At 51.9% G+C, this 19,544-nt stretch overlaps 1 protein-coding gene across 1 annotated transcript; it reads right to left on the bottom strand.

Annotated features, from left to right (window-relative positions):
- Positions 1-1,276: 1,276 nt before the first annotated feature.
- On the bottom strand, positions 1,277-14,413 carry MFSD4A (major facilitator superfamily domain containing 4A; the record flags this gene model as incomplete). The annotated part of the gene is made up of 10 exons (XM_079546255.1): positions 1,277-1,341; positions 1,928-2,048; positions 2,243-2,313; positions 2,902-3,049; positions 4,509-4,682; positions 5,686-5,801; positions 7,397-7,565; positions 10,144-10,383; positions 10,461-10,659; positions 14,184-14,413. 10 exons carry the CDS (start codon positions 14,411-14,413, stop codon positions 1,277-1,279), a joined length of 1,533 nt encoding a protein of 510 aa, XP_079402381.1.
- Between the last annotated feature and the right edge of the window lie 5,131 nt (positions 14,414-19,544).

A 19,544-nucleotide genomic window follows, 5' to 3' on the forward strand; every position in this document is an offset into this window, starting at 1 on the left:
CAGGTCAGCAAGACTTCCCTTCAGAGAGGCTTTCTGCAGAAGGTAGTGATGGAAGGTAAGAGCTGCTGCTTGCAAAAACAGCAATTCTAAGGAAGGTTTAACAGCTGTTAGATTCAGTCTAAATGTGAGAGCAGAACTGTTGGAGGTAGCAGATTATCCTGGCCCCAGAGGGCTTCAGTTATCCGAGTCCAGTCAAGCTGAGAATCTAGCAATCAATAAATCACCTTTAATTAAACACAGCTTTATATACACACGTACATATGTACATCCACATACAGCAGTTAAAGCAAAAAGTACATGTCCAATCACTCACTGAAGAAATAGATGCATGTAGCTTTACATTCTCCTAAAGCCAGTCCTTTCTTCATCGCTTGTAATAGGCCATGCATGGGGGTATAAGAGTACCTTACAGAAGGCACCTTTTATAATAAGTATTGCACAGATTAAGCAGCTGGAGTCTGGCTCCCAAATATCTCTGTTTAAGCTTCAATTGGAAGCTAGAAATAAAACTGCCCTAAAAAACACTGCAACTGTAGCAGCTAAAATAATGACTTAAAGCAAAACAAACCATCACAACTCATTCTTGACTCGTTAAAAAACAAACAAACAAACAAAAAAAAGCTAATGATTTTAATAATCAAGAGGCCCCAGCATGCTGAATAAGACACTGTCTTAGTGAATGGGTCTGGTACTGTGTATGATACAAGAATCAACTGTGCAAATATAGATAGATCCTGCTACCACTGTGCACTTGGTGGGTTCTACCAATGGCATAATTTTTTCTCGAAGTATTCCTGGTGATTGCATATACTTCTGTGTTGCACCAAGAAGGAGTTAAAAGCCAGTATTGTGCTGTAGGTTTTTAAGGCTTCCTGTTCTTTACAGACCAGAAGAAAAACCTGTCGAGTTCAATGACTTAAGCCAGGAGATGGTCAAAGTCCTACATCTGGAACAGACCTTCTTTGTTCCCACCCTCCGTTCTGGATTTGTGTGAAAGCTCATTTGCAGGTTGTTCATCTTCCCTGCCCTATTCATAGCCTTTTGGGTGTAGGGTCATTCTGATGTTTGCAGTCTTTTTGGTCCATTGTGGCACAGGCAACTTGTGCTGAGCTTGCTGTGTTGTTCGAGGCTGTTTTCTTGATTCTGACTTACCCAATCTAGTGTGCTTTTGATTGTAGGAAACTTGTATGATTTAGTCATTAAGTGCAAAATCATCCTTAATAGTACTGCTTAATTGTGTGCTGTTTTATTGCTTTTCCAGGGCTTGGCTGCTACTTCAGCGTTGATACTGTCCGGTGTCATCCATTACTGCTGGCTTGTCAGGTGAGGCAGCATCCATATCTGCAAAATGGACATGAGGAAATTGCCAGCTCTATCATCCATCCCATCCCACTTGTTTTGCTTTGCTGATCGTGGAAGAAAGGCCTCAATTTCCAGTAGCCTGGGGAAGTCATTTGCCTGTCATGCAGCCCTCCTTTTGTAAAAGGTGCTTAAGGAAGGAATATAGTGCATGTAGAGTGATAAAGCAGGTAAGAGAAATCTGGACATCTCCCTTTGGATGGCTGCTGTTCCCTGGCTAAAACCCAGGGAGCAACTGTCTGTGTGCAGTCTGTCCTAGCAGGGCTTGCTCCTGCTAGCTATGCAGTAGCACAGTGGTGCTAGCACAGCTAAGATCCTATTTGGTTTGTGATATCCACAGATTGTTCCTTTTTTTTCCTTGCTCCTCCAAAAGCAAAGAAAGCAAACCCTGAGCTGTGGCTGCCAAGGCTTTGTGGGCAAGTCAGAGCAGGAAGAGGGGACAGGAAGCAGCAGTAAAGTAAACATTTCCTTTCATTTTGCTGAAGTGCTGCACCCTGGTTATGCGTTGATGCATAATGCCATTCTTCCTCTCATTATAAAGCAGGGCTGAGTGCTGGTGCTTTCTTACCTGTTGAGGGCTTGGGGTACATCCTGTGGAAAAACAAGAGGAAAGCATAGAAGGTAAAGGCCAAGCCTCCAAAGATCATCCCGCAGACTAGGAAACTGTAGCTGCCCTGATCGTGTATAATCTGCAATTGGAGAGAAGAGAAAAAGCAGCAGAGGTGTCATCACAGCATTTCAATACCTAATTGGCATTTGGTGAGAGCTTTACTTTTTGATAGCTCAAGCTCTTGGAGCAGCTGTCCAAAACCTGGACTAAGATTTCTAGTGAAGTTCAGGCAGGTTTTGGCACTCCTCATCTTCTCCCTTTGCCCACACTTACCGATCCCACCAGCAGCTGTAGAACCATCTCTCCAATTCCAGCTCCTGTCACTAACACAGTTGTGGCACAGCCTGAAAAGAAACAGCACAAGTGATGGTGGCAGCCAGCAGGACCAGCCTGTAGCCACTTTAAATTGCAGAGAAATGCTCAGTGGAAGTTTCCATCCAACGGTGAGACTGACTCGTGGGAGTAAGAGAATGAAAACATTAATACAAAAAACATCTGTTCTGTCACTTGTCCCCATCAGCAGAAGTGCTGTTGCTTCTTGCTGAAAAGATTTTCATTCTTCTGTATCACTGAGGTTGGCAGTGACCTCCTATAGGAGCTGGCCAAGGGATTTTCTGTTGGCTGATAACCTGGGTGATGCTTTCAGAACTGACATTCTTGTCTGAGAGCCCTGAAGCTGCAGGAAACTAAGAAGCAGTCTGGATCCCTGCCTGTGGAAGTTATTAGTGCAGCAAATCTGGGATTTGTGCAGTCAGCTTTTCCAACTACAAGCTCAAATGAAGATGGTATTCAAAAACAGACCTTTCTTCTAATCCTCCTAAGCATCCCTAAAGCAGGAGGGGGGACCTGCTGGGTGTCATTGTACCTGAGCTCTAGGCTTGAACACCTGCCTGCTTTCAGATTCTGCCAGGTGTGCCCAGATCCCCACTCACCTTTGTACTGCAGGATGTCCTCAGTGTAAGCCAGCATGCTGGGGAAAGTGCTGCTGAGAAACAGACCCAGAGATGCTGTCCCCACAAACAAGAAGACAACGCTGGAGGAGAAGATCAGGAGCAGGAGGAAGGTTATCAGGACTCCAATCTGTAAGCAACAAGCACAGAGTCAGCAGGAGGGCAAATGCTGAATTAAAATGAAGTGAATGTTATGGAGGCAGCAGTCTCAATCGTTAACAAGTCTTACTCAGCAGGCTGAAGAGTTCAGTCACTCCATAACTTCTCACACCCCAGCTCTCACAAGAAGAGTAAAGCCAACGTGCCAAAGGCATTAAACCAAACCTGCCCTCTGTTGTGCTGCAGTATGCAATAATAGCAAGAACACCTCAGCTGTGCTGGTAACCGTGGCACAGGGAGGCAGCAGAGGGAGCTCTTCTATACCAACTTAAGGTATCTTAAATATTCAGGCCCTGGTGATGGGCATTTGCATATACTCAGGAGCAATTTGGATTTGCTGTAATGATGGAATGACTGCCACGAGCTGCTCTGTCTGACTACATGCAGCAGTACCAACAAGCAAGCACTGCATGAAATGTGTGTTTTTGGCCTTGGGTGATGTTATTGCCTTTAAAAGGAAGTGAGGAGGCTTCCGTTAAGAGTTGGAGGCTCCTCCCTTCTCTCTCCAAATATGAGCAGCTGCTAAAATGTCTTGTCCTCAGGTTTTAGAGAGCAGTCAACCAGCTCAGAAAGGGATAAAGCCTGTCGAGGTGATGCTTATGCCACATACCTGATCTAGAGCTGATGGAGCTGAGCCTTCCCTGCTCCCATGTCACTACACTAGTGACTGCATTCTGAAACAGGAGGTTATTGTACTCATTTTAAAAAAAAGGTCAAAGCACTTCACTGTAGCTGTTGGTATATAGATTTAGTTGACGAGGTGACCAGCAATAAGGTGCCAAGCAGGCTTCCTCATCTGTCAGCAACAGATATTAGCATAAGACTAATATCAGAAGGTCCCATTGTGCATTGTCACCACCCTGTTTTGTTTATTAACAGTAAAACCTGCCATCAGAATAACTTCTGGTTTAAATAAATTGTAGATTAACTGCCATCTCTTCATGATGGGGAAGTGGGACCGGTTCCCTCCCTGCTGTCTGTCATATCCTTCTGTGCATCTCTCATATATCCTCTCAGGCTTCCATTTCCTTTCTTCAGGTGAATACATTTTATTAATTTAAGCAAGCAAATATAACATTGATTTGTTTGACAACCAGTAATGTCTAAGCAGAGAACTTTCAAGCTAGCTGCCTTCCTTTCCCCACGGCTGACACAGACATTGATTTCCCTGTGGATGCCAGAGAAGATGATGTGAAAATAAATGAAGTTGGCAGATGGTTTACTAGTTGCTTTCAGAAACCTCAAGCTCAGAAAAGCAGTACAACCACGCTGCAGGTGTTAGCTACCTCCTGTGTGTCACTCACAATCACATAGGGATGGTGGTGCAGCTCACCCCAAAGGTGTGCTTGTCACAGTGCCTGCTGCAAAGCTACCCCAGGTATGGCATCAAAACAGGACAGCAAGCAGGAGGAAGGTAGGAACAGCCTTACCACATTGATGAAGACCATGGTCGCTGGCTTCATTCGGTAGGACACGGGGATGGAGATGAGCCTGCCCAGTGTGATGAATCCCCAGAAGAGGCTGGGCAGGTAACCAGCCACCTTGTGCACTACAGAGAGAGGCTCTTCCACGGCGTAGCTGTAAATGAAGCCCGAGTATTCTCCCTGTGGGGAAGGCAGAGCAGCACATCACGGTGATGCGATGACCTCCAGGCCTTTGCAACGTTAACTTCAACCTGTCCTTCAATATTGACAATACAGCATTGCAGGAGAGTCTGCCTACGGATTTGCTACTGGTCCTCAGTGAACCTTATTCCCAAGAGTTTGCAGCTGGAGGCAGAAGTAGAACACAGGACTGAGACACTCCTAAAAGGGCACCGCTGAGCAGCTGCACTAGGTAGGATGCGTGCTAAGCTCTTACCCATAGAGATGCTCTCTTCCCCTAGGACTGTCTTGGAATTGCATACTCTGAGCACATCTCACAGTAAGAACTCAGAGTAAATCATCCTTGAAGATGGAAGCCCTGGAGAGGTTCTGTCTCTGACAGCTGCTCGATGTAACCCCACTCATCTTCCTGGATCCTGTTTAAGGCCTTAGTGAGACTCAGCAGTATTTTACCAGTAGACTGAGACAAACCTGCTTGAAGGAGCAGCAGCCAAATGAGCCCTCCTCATCTGGAGGAGAACTATGAGCCCCCTGTGACTGCCCTGCTGGGGGATGTGCTGTCAGACCACTACAGAGAGACTGCATGCATGCTTTCCTCTTGGATACTGTGGACCCGTCAAGCAAAGAACCTCCGTTTCTTATGACATAAAGCTGTTTTTACACCCTGGCTAAAGCGAGAAGAGAATTCCACTGCCTGCAAGGACACCGTCACAACTCCAGCTCTACCCTGGCTAGGAGAGCAGCAGTAACCATCTAGCTGCAACAACACGGCGCCTAGCAGAAGGTACACAACCCTCCCAAGAAGCAGGGAACACATCAGCCAGAGCCATCAGCTTTTAATGAGCTACCTTGGGAACCCCACTGCTGCACAGACCGTCAGGTCCAGCCCTCTGCACACAGGGGACACGTGGGTGTCTCTGGGTATGGGCTGTTGCGAGTGATGGGGAAGGAAGAAAGCCATATAGCTTTGCTCAGACAAGATCCTTCTATCGGCTGAACTCACCACAATCCCATCAGTCATGAAGAGAACAAGAGCCCCAGTGATGTGGACTGCGAAGTAGGTGTAAGAAGCCCCTCTGAAGTTTTTGCTTTGGCAGCAGCTAAATAAGTCATCATGACCTGGTGAAAAACAATGCAAAGCAAACTTAGCTGGAACGTCCCCCTGGGGCTGGGTAGTTGCCAGCCCACACTGGGGATTTGTTTTGTGCTCAGCTGCAGGACAGACATTCATAGGGACTGTGAACAACGTGCAGTGCTGCTAACCTCTGCCAGCACAATGTCTTTTATTCTTTATCTTTAACCTACCTAAACCTTCACAAGGGATACAGCTATGCTCATAGGCTGACTGCCCGCAGACTGGGATCCCAGCTCTCCAGGATCTTTGCTCCTTAGCTCGCAAAAGCTGCTTTTGCTTCCCTTCCCATTTAGGAGCTCCAATTGCTGCTCCCGTTCATAAAAGAAATAAACCCATTCAGCCACAGCACTCATCCTCAGAGCTCCTCACACATGGTACAAGCACACCAGAGTCCTGCCCAGGGCAGCTCACATTTCTCAGCTAAAAGGTGCTGAACCAAACAAGCCAACTCTGGGAAAGAGGGTGATAAACACGCAGGCTGCTGTCACCTCCTCTGACAACCACTGGGAACAGCAGTCTGTCCAAAGCAGCTGGGACTCAGCACCCTGGTGTGCCCAGCTGTCCCATCCTCAGGCTCACACCACGCTGGTGACTGTTCCTGCACTGCCAACGAGGAAATTCTCACCACTTCTATAGGGAAATGAGGGATTTTGCCAGCACAGAAACGGCTGTCACAGATCACAGTAGCCGGCCATGCAGCCGTCCTGCTTCTCTAAGCGTTGCTCTCAAATGTGTGTAAGAAAAGGGTGGAGATGAGAAGAACGTGGATTGTATGAAAAGGGGCAGCTGGGTTCAGGAAAGAAACACTCCATGTCTCAGCTAAGGGGAGTGCTGGTAGATGAACACAACCTTATTACACACCAGAGAACCCACACCTTCAGGTGCATTCCTTGCAGCACCTCAGCACTCCAGCTGCCTCCACTTCCTTCCAGCATTCCCTAAAATGGTGTTGTTGGGGTGAAGCTGCCACACTGCAACAGTTCTCCTCTCACAACTGAAGATGCGATTGCTTCAGAGATTCACTGTTCAGCTGGAGGATTCACTTGGATAACGTTTCTCCTGGGCAGTAGAGAACAACGTGATGTTGCCCACCAAGCGGGCTGTAGTCACCAGCTCAAACTATTGCTGGTGTTTAACTTTGTCCCAAACAAGAGCACTGTCCTTACACCTCTCAGATTCATACCAGTCAGCATTCTGCAGCAGTCATTGCTTTCACATGGAGCAGACAGAGGAGCCAGCTCTAAACCTGACTGAAAACCAGAAGGAAATAGAGGGGCAGAACTTTCACTTGTGCCTACACGACCTGGTAGCGCGGGTTTAATTTCAGGGCAGCTCACAGGAGAGCAGCCTGGAATCCCTGCAGCCCCATCAGATCTGAGGGCATTTGGGCACCAAACCGATGGGATCATTCGGGCACTTTTGGATTACATTCACATTTATGTTTTGGAAAGTTTTCTCCTTAGACAATAGCAATTAAGCTCACTTGTTAACCACCATGGAGACATTCAGAAAGAAGGCTCTTTCTCGCTCGGCTCACCCCCTGTTCCCCAGAAGCATAAGCGAGGTGCCTGCAGCTCACCTCCTGCAGCGTGGGCTCTGTGCACAGAGGCAGACAGGTCATCCTTCTCCACGGGACGTGCTTCCATTGCCAGTTCATCTGCTGACAGCAGTGGGTGGCTGCTGCTGCTGAAGCACGGCACCATGCGCTCCTTGTAGAGCAGGAAGAACACGGCGATGGGCACCGGCAGCTGAGGAGGAGCAGAGAGGGGCAGGTAAGGGCAATGCAGAGCTCACACAAACTGCAGTTCCTCATTCACAAGGGCCTTTCGGGAAGCCCAACCCATCCTTGCTAAGCACATCCCTCAGTGCCACATCTCTGCGTTCCTTGGACACCTCCAGGAGTCACCATCCAACTCCATCAATGCACGTCTGCCTCTACCCAAGGAATAATAAAATAGGTTTTGCCCATGGAGAGCAAAGAGGTATGAATGAGAATCCTTTGGCTGGAACTGTGAGGAACAAGCCAGCTGTTCCAAGACCTGCTTTGCCCATCTCCAGCCATTAGCAGGGGTTGCTCAGCATCTCATGAGATGAGCTCCTGGTTCCCAGGCCAACGGCTGCAGCCAGACAGCTGCAAACAGCCCCCGAATCCAGCCTATGCTGCAGGACCTGGGACGCAAGCACCCTCTAATCCACAGCTGCGTGACATCCACACCCCATGGTCAGCACTGCATGGGCTGTGCCAGCGTTCAATGTCCCCATGTAGGGACAAAACACGGGGCCAGTGAGCTCAGACCTGCCTTTGGGACACCCTGCATGCACCCCGACTTGGTGGTGCCTGCAAACCCAGAGGGACTGCTCTTTTTTAGGGGAATGAAAATAGAGGGAAGTAAATGAAAAGCTGGGTCTGCCCCTGAGCAGCCTCCTCCTCCCTGCAACTGAGTGGTGTTTACTCTGCAACAAATGGGGAGAAAGCCAGGAAATCCTAAGTGACAGCTCACTCTCCAGCCGCCCAGCTCTTGTTTTCTCCATGTCTGTGAGCAAGTGTGAGCTCGGGCTCCAATTTCCTGCTTTTTGTTGGCTTGTGGCATTATTTAAATGTATGGAGAATTCCCCCCACACCCGCCTCTCTTGCCTGAATTTCATTTATGAGGACTTCATTGTTCTGGGAACAATGGGAATAGGAACAGTGAGTTCGGTCCCATGGAAGAAAAATGCATTTGCTTGATAGTTCTAATCCTTCCGGAGGTCAGGACCAGATTTTATTCTTCTAAATTGCAAATTTTGCAAAATAAAGAAACGTCACAACAACAACAATAACAACAAAAAGAGAACCAAGGGACTGGTCATAGAGATAACAGCTCCAGGCACTTCAGGAGCACTCAGCACCTGCGTGGAGGGGATCCTCAGTTCCCAATGGAACTGTGCACGCATCCCATCTGCAAAGCAAGCTGCTCCCTTTCCCTATATCCAGATGATATCTCAAAGCTGGCAGTGCCTTGAGTGCACAAGAGCCCAGACCCTACGGGATGTAGGTTGGTCACCGATGGCTCTCAGCTCTGGCTCTCTCTGGCAGGAGATTCCCAAAAGCTGTGACTCCGTGGCACAGCCTGACCATAAACCCAGGCTTTGCACAGGGACAGGGCGTCCTGGGAAGCACTTTGCTCATTACACGGGCAGGTGGAGAAGAGCAAACAGAGCTGAGTGCCAACACGCTGCCTGGGCACACATCACTGGGACAGCCCACACTGCAGGCACAGCTGCCCCATCCCAGCCCTTCCACTGCCAGCAGGTGCTCCAGCTCCATGCACTGAGCCAAAGGGGACATCGCCTCCACCCCTTGCAGGTCTTAACCATCAGAAGCTCCTTGATTTGTTGCGTTGTGCGGCTCAGTGTGGTGCACCTCCAGCATCCCAGTTTCTCATTTCAGATCCCAGCGTCGCTCCCTGTGATGCTCCCAGCACCCACCCCAGCACAGCGCTCCCCCAGGACAGACAACCATCCGGACAAGCACGGCCTTACAGAGGAACATGGCCCTAATTTCCAGCCCCTTTGGATGAGGACATTTCCGTTCTGTGGGAAACTGAATTTTAAAGTGTAGTTTTTGTTCCAAATCTGGATGAAAAGCCCCAATTTTTTCCTCCCAGCCAAATTTTTTTCATTCCGAGAGTTGTCCAAGCACTTCATCTGATAACTGCAGCAAAAACATTTTGCTTCAATAGCGCCACAACGGAGTCAGCTTCACACTCTGCACCGATGCCAAAGTCAAATTGAGACATTTCGACTTGAAACAAAGCAAGGAATGGAAATGAATCATTGCAGCCATCAGGATACACACAACACTGTGAAAACGGGTGTGGAGCTGTGGTTTGGCCATTTAAAAAATAATAACAACACAGTTGCTGGTCCTGGTTTCCATTCCTACAGCTCGCTCATCCCAGCCACTTCCCTGGGGTGTCAGCACTGAATGCTGTGTCCTTTCCACGCTGCACACGCTCACATTCAAAATAGATATTAAATGCTCAAAAACTCAATTATCTTGCTCAAGACGGACTGGCAAAGTAGGCAATGCCCTGGTGTAATTAAAAGCACATTTCCCACGGCACGCACAGTGTCAGAGGTAACTAAAACTACTGCTGGGCAGGGAGCATCCTTCCGTGCATTGCACAGAGTCACTGCCCAGCAGTTCTGCTGTCTGTTTCTCTCTCATCAGCAGCTGCCACGCACACAGCCCTGCTGGGCGCTTTGGTTCGGCTTCTCATCTGTCCTCACACCTCCTTTATCACTGCCAGTGACGCCCCAAACGCCCAGATCCCATCCACTTACATTGATGAGGGCCATGATCCAGAAGGCGTAGGAGACGCGTGTGACCACCATGCCCTTCATGGGCAGGTCGTAGTGGGACAGGTTGCCCGGGTGGTGCGGCACCAGGGACTTGCGGATGTGGGGCAGGTTGGTGGAAGCGTTGGCCGTGCCATTGGACAGGATGCAGTTGGTGTCAGAGAGGAAGGGGTCGGCTATCAGGGGGCTCAGCAAGGCTCCGAAGCCCACGAAGAAATGCAGAGCCTGTGGGATGAGGCAGGGATGGGGTGATGGAGGAAGAGGAGGAAGCGCAGCTGGGGGGTCAGGGGCTGTGTGCTCACCTGCAGGAAGATGGCAGAGTCCTTCTGGTAGATCTTCACCAGCTGCATGTTGGAGATGGTGTCGATGCAGCCCATGGCCAGGCCTGCCACGGCCATGACCACAGCCAGCACCACCACATTGTGGCACAGTGGGATGATGGCAAAGACCAGGGAGATGGCCAGGGATGAGGCGAAGAGCGCTAACAGCGACTGAGCCAACCTGGGGCAGGAAGGGGAAAGAAAAAAGAGTTATCTCCGTGAGAACCACATCTGCTCCACAGCACTACATTGTGTTCTCAGCCCTAGGCCAGCCGGTGGCACAGGTATCAGCAGGATGTGTCCGTGGGCTGTGTCTCGTGCTATCTCTGCTCCAGCACGTGCTCTTCTGATGCTGCAATTGGGATGCTGAGCCACTTGCTCCCTTCTGTGCATCCTCATCCAGCCACCACCACCCCACAGCACGGCCATCTCCTGCCTCAAAGACGTGTCCCCTTTCAGCCAGCTTTCGAGGAGAAGAGGAATCTTCTCTAGAAACCCATTCTGCACATTCCAGGGCAGAAGAGGGAGGAGGACCTCCCTTTGTTACCTGCACGGATCTGCATTCTCCCTCCATGCCCTTGCGCCGTGCTCTGCACGGGCAGCATCTGCATCCTGCAGAACAGAGCCCAGGTTGGCACCGCACAGCGCCTGAGCTGCCAAGTGGGAAGGCAGGAAGGAAGGAAGGAAACGGGGAGCAGACAGCCGAGAGCTGGAATCACTGAGGCCAGCAGAAAGATGGGACTTCAGAGTCACAGCAGTGAGTAAATAGCAGAGGCACCTCCCAGCCTGCGAGGAGCCCGGGGCAATGACCAACAGCTCAGAGAAATGAGGTGTAATTAGCAGCTGGGGGAACGCATGGGCATAGGACCAGCAAGCGGAACACCCAAAGAGGCAGAAGTGATGGGCAGCAGGACGGCTCAGCCCCAGGCACAACACTGTGCTTCTGCACAGCCCTCCTTCATCCCAAACCCACAGCAGCGTGACCTCCCACATCCTGCCTGTGGCTTGAGCTGTGCTCCAGCAGCACGGGGAGGAACAGCACAAGGACGGCTGCCCCTTATCAGGCGGTGACACGAGGTGCTCATAGCCTCCATCCTGCAGGAGCCCATGGTTTGCAGAGCCCTAAATGCTGACCTCCCTCTGATGGCACCCAGTGATCCCACATGTGGTTTTGCAGCGAGGGAGTGAGATGCATGCGGGGAAAGCAGTGAGCACATGGGAGGGAAGCAGCCTTGAGCCTGCAGGGAGGCTGGGAGTGATGGAGCAACATGCACTGAGACATCCCTGAGACACCTCTTCTCTCCTGCAGGCCCAGCGCTGCCGGTGCCACACTCATTACTGGAGTTAAATATTAATTGCAAATAATGGGATGTCCTTATGAAGCACTGAATGGCTCGCTTTGATGTTCCCAAAGTGCAGAAACTGCCTGCAGCCATAAGACATTCATCACACACTCACACCCCGAGACAGTGGTACACAGCCTGGGGGCATTCAGCCTTTGGGGGTACTGAGGGGTCATCCCTTCCTCCAACACAGCACCCAGATGCTCTCGAGGGCGCTGCTCAGCCCCTCACAGCAGCTGGGGGTGTTTGCAGAGACAAACCCTTGGGAAGCATCCTCAAAGGAGACACCTCAGGACTTCAGAGTGGCTCTGAACTCCACGTCCCGATGGTGTGAAACTGATGTGCCCCTCCGAAGGGCACCCAGATGCAGTGTCCTCAGCCCTGTGTCCCCAGCAGAGCTCCCTGCCTGCAGCCACCTCCTGTCCCAGGCACTCAGGTGTGAAAGGAGGCCAGTAGCATCACAAAAGCTCCTTTGATTTTCAGCACCAATCGTGAAAATGATCCCTTCTGCTTTTTTTGGTCCCTGGAGCACTCGGCACACCTGGCTGCATCACAACCCAAGAAGGAATCCACATCTGACACCCAGAGGTCCAGGCTGACTTCCATAAGACGCAGGGCTGTGCTGTGTCAATGGCAGCAAACTCACCTTCTCCCCCCCACGCACAGTAACATAACCCCCAGCTCACTGCTCCTGTAGCACCCTCCGACATGAAGGATGCTTTTCCAGACCTCGGGAAGCATATTCTACATCCCTCAAGTCAAGAAGATGAATGACCATCAGGTTAATTCCACTCTGCAAAAGCAATAATTAAAAACCCAGAGCCCTAAGAGGATGAGGGGAGGGCTGGGGGGCTGCCATCTCACACCTCTCCTGCTCCAGCTGTGCTGTGCCTTTGGGCAGAGCCTGTGCAGGGCTCCAGCACAGGGCAGCTCCCCACCCCCCAAACCCTCTGCTCTCCTATTAAGCCAATAGGATGAGCTCAGGCTGTTCTGACACCAAGAGCAAAATAAAAAATGCAGGAGGATGCAAAAATGCAGCTTCGGGATGGAGGAAAAAGCAAACTGGGGGCACAAGCACTTGGTCACCGCGGTGCTTCTGTCACAAGTGCACACGGCACAGCAGCAAGGAGGGAGCACAGCTTCACAAGGCAAGCACAACATCCAGCCAAATGGAAAAGCAAGAGGGGATGCAGGTGCATGGAGCCCACACCTGGATTTTGCACTGCTTCAGGATGGGGCCACCTGAGGGCTCAGCTCCCACTGCGAATCCCAAGTCCAGGAGGTGTTTTGAGCCCCAGACCCCATCCCCATTCACGCAAGGGAATGATTTCACAGCACCACATGAAAAGTTGAATTCTGAGCCAGAGCTGCAACTACAGCTCAGCAAAACCCCAAGCACGAGTTTGCAGAGAGCAGAGCACGTTGTGAGCACTGCAGCAGCGGGGGCTGCTCCGCCATCCCACCAGCAAAGCAGCTGCTGGGCACCGAGCACTGCAAGCACCACCTGTGTTTTTTTTTTTGCTGAGAAAATTTCTTCTTTGAAAGCTAGCAGGAATTTTAGAGTTCATCCTGGCAACCAAAACGGACACTGAGTTGCAGAGGGATTTGGGCCATCGTTGTGCTCTGAACTCGCAGTGCTCCAGGACTTCAGCCCCACGTTCAGCAGCTTCTCCGGGGTGAGGAGCGCTGGCACAGCTCACGAAGTGGGACAACATCTGTCGGTGCCCCAGTGCCACCTTCACCAACCAACACTTCCCACTCAGTTCCCTTCTCAATTCATGAGACAAGAGTTTAACTGAAGCGTTTCCAAACGGGTGCCTTACAGAAGTGAAGCACTTATGCAAGATTCCTTTAGGTGCCTGTTAAATATATACATGTGTGACGTATGGAGATGCACATGGAGGTGCATTACGCCACTGCCCAAACAATTACCAACAATGTAAATAATCAGCTGATTCGCCCTACAGCACGGCTGTCCATCACACCTCAAACGCAGATGGCGACCCTTAGGGCTGAGCCTTGGGCGTTATTTGCTCTAAAGACACTTCGGAGGGTGGGATCGGGGTGGGCTGCCCCAGCGACCCCTGCAGGTTCCCGGGTATCACCTCCCGAGCCCGGGGTTCTCAGACCGGGTCAACGCAACGCCCTCGATCCACGATTTGGAAAACATCCTCTAGGAAGTTCTCACTTCAACTTCGCCGTCCCCGTCCCGAGCTGCGGGGTTCGCGTCTTTCCGTGCGGGTGGGAGCGGAGCCGCCCCGCAGCCCCATCCCTCCGTCCCGCATCTCCGCGCCCATCTCAGCCCCACGGACCCGAAGGGGCAGCGCTGTTCCTCCACCCCCCAGAGCAGAGCGGCCCTTACGTCCTCTTGAAGACCCCTCCGAGGCAGCTGCCGAGCAGGAGGCAGAACTGCTGCGAGAAGAACACCCAGGTGATCTGCGAGAGCGAGCTCTGCGTCTGGCAACGGAGGTCCAGCAGCGTGGGCCCCAGAAAGGCGATGCAGAGGCCGAAGCTAAAGAAGACGCTCCAGTAGGTGAGGGTGGGCTGCAGGTTCCTCCGGAACCGAGCCGATACCCGCTCGTCCCACCACATCCTGGGCGGCGGCGCGGGGCGGCCCGCGGAGATGCGGCTCCCGCACCGCCCGGCCCCGCTCCCAGCCCGGCCCCGCCGCCGCCCCTCTCCCCGCTCCTCCTCTCCGGGCTGTGGCTCCGAAGCCCGCCGGCCGCTGACTCCGCCTCCGGGACCGGGGACCGCCGCCGCCTCCCGGGGCCGGGCGGAGCCTTCCTCCGGCGGGCGGTGCGGTACGGAACCCACGAAGCCCACCCGAAGCCCCCCGAGACTTCAGCGCATCCCCTGGGGGGAAAGAACCGTCCGAACCGCCACCTCCAGCATCACCTCGAGGTGGGGTGGAGCAGCATCTCACCCAGAAAGAGGCGGGCAGCTCCCACTGCTCGTTCCGAGCTTCACTGCTCAGACTGCATCCAGCACAACAGAAAGCAAAGCAGCAGCCGAACCCCTCGCTCTGCTGCCTGAGCGCCGTAAATAAAGACAACCGCTCCAGACAAATGCAATTAAAGGTGCCTGCGCCCCTCCTGTGGATAAGAAGGGTGAGATGGGCTGTGGGAGTGTGTGCATTTTGGAGCTGGAGCGGCTGATGCTTACGCAAAAGGTCTCCTCTAGAGGCTGAGATTATAAATATTTCACCTACTTTAGGGAAGGACTGCAATTTTTAGATTGCTCTTTCCAGGCAAAGCAGAATCGCTGGAGCTGAGCTGTGGGTAGAGCTGCTCCAGTGCCAGAACCCCACAGCTGTTACTCACCACCCCGTGACCCACATTTCAGGAATGCTGCTCTGGGTCACAGGTGCTCATTTCCACCTGGACATAGCTTAATGTTTAGCTAATCCAAATTGCATCCTAGTTCCAGTTCTGCCACCTCCATGGCATCTGCAGGTGACCTCCCAGGGTAAGGAGGGCAGCCACTGAGCGTGGGCAGCACCACGGAGCAGGTGGGGGATGGAGCCCTGATTTCATCCGTGGGTGCCCAGCAGCAACCAAGCAGCCACAGAGCAGCTCAGCTGCCAGAGGTGGAGAAACGCTGTTAAGTGGTTCAACAGTGGGAAAACTGAAGGCTCATTGGGCATGGGGCTGGAGGGGTCTATGTGGAACTGCTCAGTATGGAATAAGATCTTTAAAGTATCCCCTCGAGTTCAGTAGGAGGGCTTGGGAGTATTCTGGTTTTACAGCACCTGAAATGACCACATCCCTCCTGCTGGCAGCAACCACTCTGATTTGGAGAGCTCTGTTTTCTTGCTTCCAGGTGGCAAGCAAGAAGGTGAGCCTGTTATGGATGGTCAGACCCAGCATCTTCAGCAAAGATCGATTCCAGGGTACCAGATGGGCAGGAGACCCATGGTCTGCTCCTGCCTTCATTGCTGGCTCACCGTAACCCAACAGCATCAGCTCTTTGGGCTTTGTGTTGTGACAGAGCTCAGCAGTTCCCACACCTGGGCAAAGCCATTGCACCCCAACCCCATGGCAGCACAACCCCATGGCAGCCCCAGCCCTGCTTTGCAGAGCAATGCCATAAAGGCCGGTTCCAGGAATATCAAGCCATTCCATCAGGGCTAACACAAACCATGCAAGATCTGCTTGCAAATAAAAAATGCAGCGTGGGTGGGTTTGTCAGCACAAGAACGCACAGATCCTTCCACAGATCCACAGAGGGAGCTCATAAAAATGCAAGCTGTGGGGCTCTGAGTGTGTGCGACCAGAATTAGCTTTGTGAAGAGGCATTTTGGGCTGTTTTCCAAACTGAAGCCAATGTTGTGCTTGCAATGAATTAAACACCCTCCTCTCTGCAAAGTGCAGAGTGAATGAGTGAACCGCCGAGCAGCAGCGTCTCCAAGCTGGTGCTGCTCAAAGGGATGCGAGCAGGGTTTGAGGAATGCTTTTTGCTTCCTGTGTGCTCACACATTCTTCCCCATTTTTCCCATCAAATCACCTGGTTCTGTTTGGCCAGTGGAGTAATTGCTTCTTTGCTTTGGTCTGTTCTGCTTTGGTGTGATTGCTCCCTAAAGAAGGTTTCACTCGTGTTAGCTGTTGTGTTGGTATTACTTCTATTCCACACCCTGGAAGTGTTCAAGGCCAGGTTGGACGGGGCCCTGGTATTAAATGTGGAGGTAGATGGCCCTGCCTGTGGCAGCAGGGTTGGAGATTCATGATCCTTGGGTCCCTTCCAACCCATTCTGTGATTCTATTAGGATGCTCTGGGATGAAGCATTGCAGGGACAACACGAGGAGGTGCTCAGCCCATGCACAGCACAGCCAGCAGTGCCAGCACAGTGCAAAGCAAAGCAGCTGGCACTGCTGTGAGGTCAGGCACACTGCAGAGCTCTTGGTGCAGTGCAGACACGTGTCGGGGAGGAGGAAGCGCTCCGTGTTTTCCTACCAACTGAAATCACCCCACACACCCAGTCCAGTCGGGCTGGGATCAGCAGGGCTTCCTCCTGCACTGTGCCAACGCAGTACAGAGCCCTTCTGGGTCACACCTGGGAACGTTGAGAGCCCCAAAAGAGCCGTGGTGCAGCCAGAGAGGGCTCACACACAGCTGCAGGGCACGAGGATGCCCTATGGGATGAGCTGGTGCCATCCGGGTGCATCCGGCTGTGGCGTGCCTATGGGTGGAGGATGTGGCTGAGGCTGCTTGGCTGCATTCCCCAGTGCTATGGGATGAGGGAGGAGCAAACCCTGTGCTGCCCGGCCCTGCTGTGACTCAGGCAGATGGGTGCTGCTGTAGGGGCAGCCCAGGGACCGCAGCCCCAAAGTTCCCCCATTTCAGGCCCTTCCCACATCTCCCCAGTGGCTGTAGGGCCACAGAGCAGTGATACCTACAGGGGATTGCCACGCTGAATAGCCCCAATCCCAGGGACTTTCAGGTGCCAAAGCACTGGGGAACAGCACTCCCTCATCCATGCCCTGGCATTGCCCTTGAGTCACTTTGCAGCCTTGGGCCGGGCACAGTTGAGCTCTTTTATCGGCCTGATTAACTTATGGCAATATTTGTTCAGGGCTTTAGGATCCACGTAAGGGACTGCAGGAACACGTTCCCATTGTGCTCCAGCCCCTCCGGCGCTGGGTTTCGGCCTTCTTAAAGGTCACAGGGAAGGAAACTCACTCTGGGTCAACACAGAGCCTTCTCCTCCCAAACAGAAGAGAGCAAAATCACATCGCATCCAAACACCCCACAGGCAACGCAGCTCATTGCCCAGTTTTGGCTGTGGAGCGCTCACAGCACGGCTGTAACAGAAGCACAGCCTCAGGATGGCCCACGCCACAGCTGACGTGCAACGACTGAAGTCTTTGTATGAAACACACACATGGTTGATCGATGGGCGCAGCCTTTTATTCCTTTTTGCTTTGCACCTTTCCATTTATTCCAAAAAAAAACCTTCTTCCTCTCTCTCTCTCTCTATATATATACATATAAAACAAACAAACAAACAAAAAAATTGCTTTTTTTTTTTTGAATAAACCTTTTAAAAACACTCCTTTTAAAACACACCTTCCATTCATCCAACGGCCATCGGGATCCTGCACACGGCGCACACCAGGGGATGCTCACAGTGGGAACCTGAGCTCTCTGGGACACGTTTTCCTGCTGCAGGACGTGGGGCTGAAGCTGTTCCTGTGATGCATCCCACCTGTACTGCAGCGAGGGGTGCTGCCTTCAATTCTGACTGATGGAAACACAAAACCACAGCAGGAGCGGTGCGCAGACCGGAGCTGCTGAGTGTACAAAGCAATGCAGCCTTTCCCCAGTGTGCAGGCAGAACTGGTAGGAAAAAATAAAAAAAAAAAAATGCAAGAAAATAATGCCTGGAAGACAAAACAACATCTCCCAAGCCACGCTGGGTGCCACAAAATGGAAAAGAAAATAAATTCCAGAAAGCCACAGACATTTGCAGTGTTTTCATCAGCGCTGCTTTGAGCAGCTGGTGCTCCAGCACTGGGCAGAGCTGGGAGCTCACTGCGTGTCTCCGTCCCCAGCACTGGGGGGTTGCAGTCCTCAGGAACCCATATGGACCCTGTACTCTTGTGGGATGCTGATCTGCACCCATATGGAGCCTGCAACGTGGTGGGATGCTGACCTAAACCCATACAGACTCCATACCCTCATGGGATGCTGACCCTGTGCAGGGGGGGGACTTTGCTGACCTCTCTCTCTCAGCATTGGACGCACAGCAGCAGTGCATACATCACAGCTTGCTCAACGGGGCACCAAATATTTATGCACTTTATCACCTTCCTGAATAGGAATCCAATACCCATGAAAAGCAGCAGAACAAAAGGGGTTATCTGAAACGCAGCCTGCTGGTCATGCACGGGGCAAATAAATAATAGTGCCTCCACACAAAGATCTCCTGTCTTAGAGAAGGAAAGGCAAAGGCTGTGAAAGAGCAAACAGCAGCCAGCAGACTCTTTGTCTTCCTTATCTGATTGCAGATAAAGCAGAGCTGTCTGCATGCTCACCTTCTGTGGGTCACCTTGCTGCACCCTGGAGATGTCTGCCCCATGGGGACACTGGTTCCCAATGGGGACATTGGTTCCCAAGGGTTCTGCCAAGCAGCAGTGAGCAGAGCCCCGTGTCCCACAGCTCTGCCTTGCCCTCCCATTGAAGGATCAGCAAGACTTCCTGTGCCCTGGCACGCTTTGTGCCCATGACAGCCTCAGGGCACGGGGCTGGTAAAGCCAGAACAGGTCATGCAAGTCCTGTCCTGGCTTCCCAAGAGCAGGACTTGCCCAGATCCGTGCCCTTGGTGCCTTGGGAAGCACCACAGATCCCTATCGTGCCCAGAAAAATCCCAATGTAAACACCTTAATGAAAGGAAAGGTGACAACGTGAGCTCAGCGCTTCCTTTTGTAAACCCCACTGCTGTAAAGCCCTGTGCAGCCCAAGCAGGGTGCAGGGAACCAGGCGCAGCCCAACCCTCGCATCAGAGCGTCACTGGTGGCTGATGGCTCTTCATGCTCTTCCCTATCAAATGGAAACAATTAATGAACTATTCAGCCTGCTGTATGCTGGACATACTGAGAAAGGAACCGAGCAGGGATGGGCAAACCTCAAACAATGCAGACGTCTGGATGCTTGTCTAGGACAAACCCAAGTTAACAGCTTTGGGCTGACAGGAGGAGTGCAGAGTGCGGTGCACTGAGCGCTGGAG

The sequence above is a fragment of the Tetrao urogallus genome, assembly GCF_951394365.1.
Source record: "Tetrao urogallus genome assembly, chromosome: 24".
NCBI lineage: Eukaryota > Metazoa > Chordata > Aves > Galliformes > Phasianidae > Tetrao > Tetrao urogallus.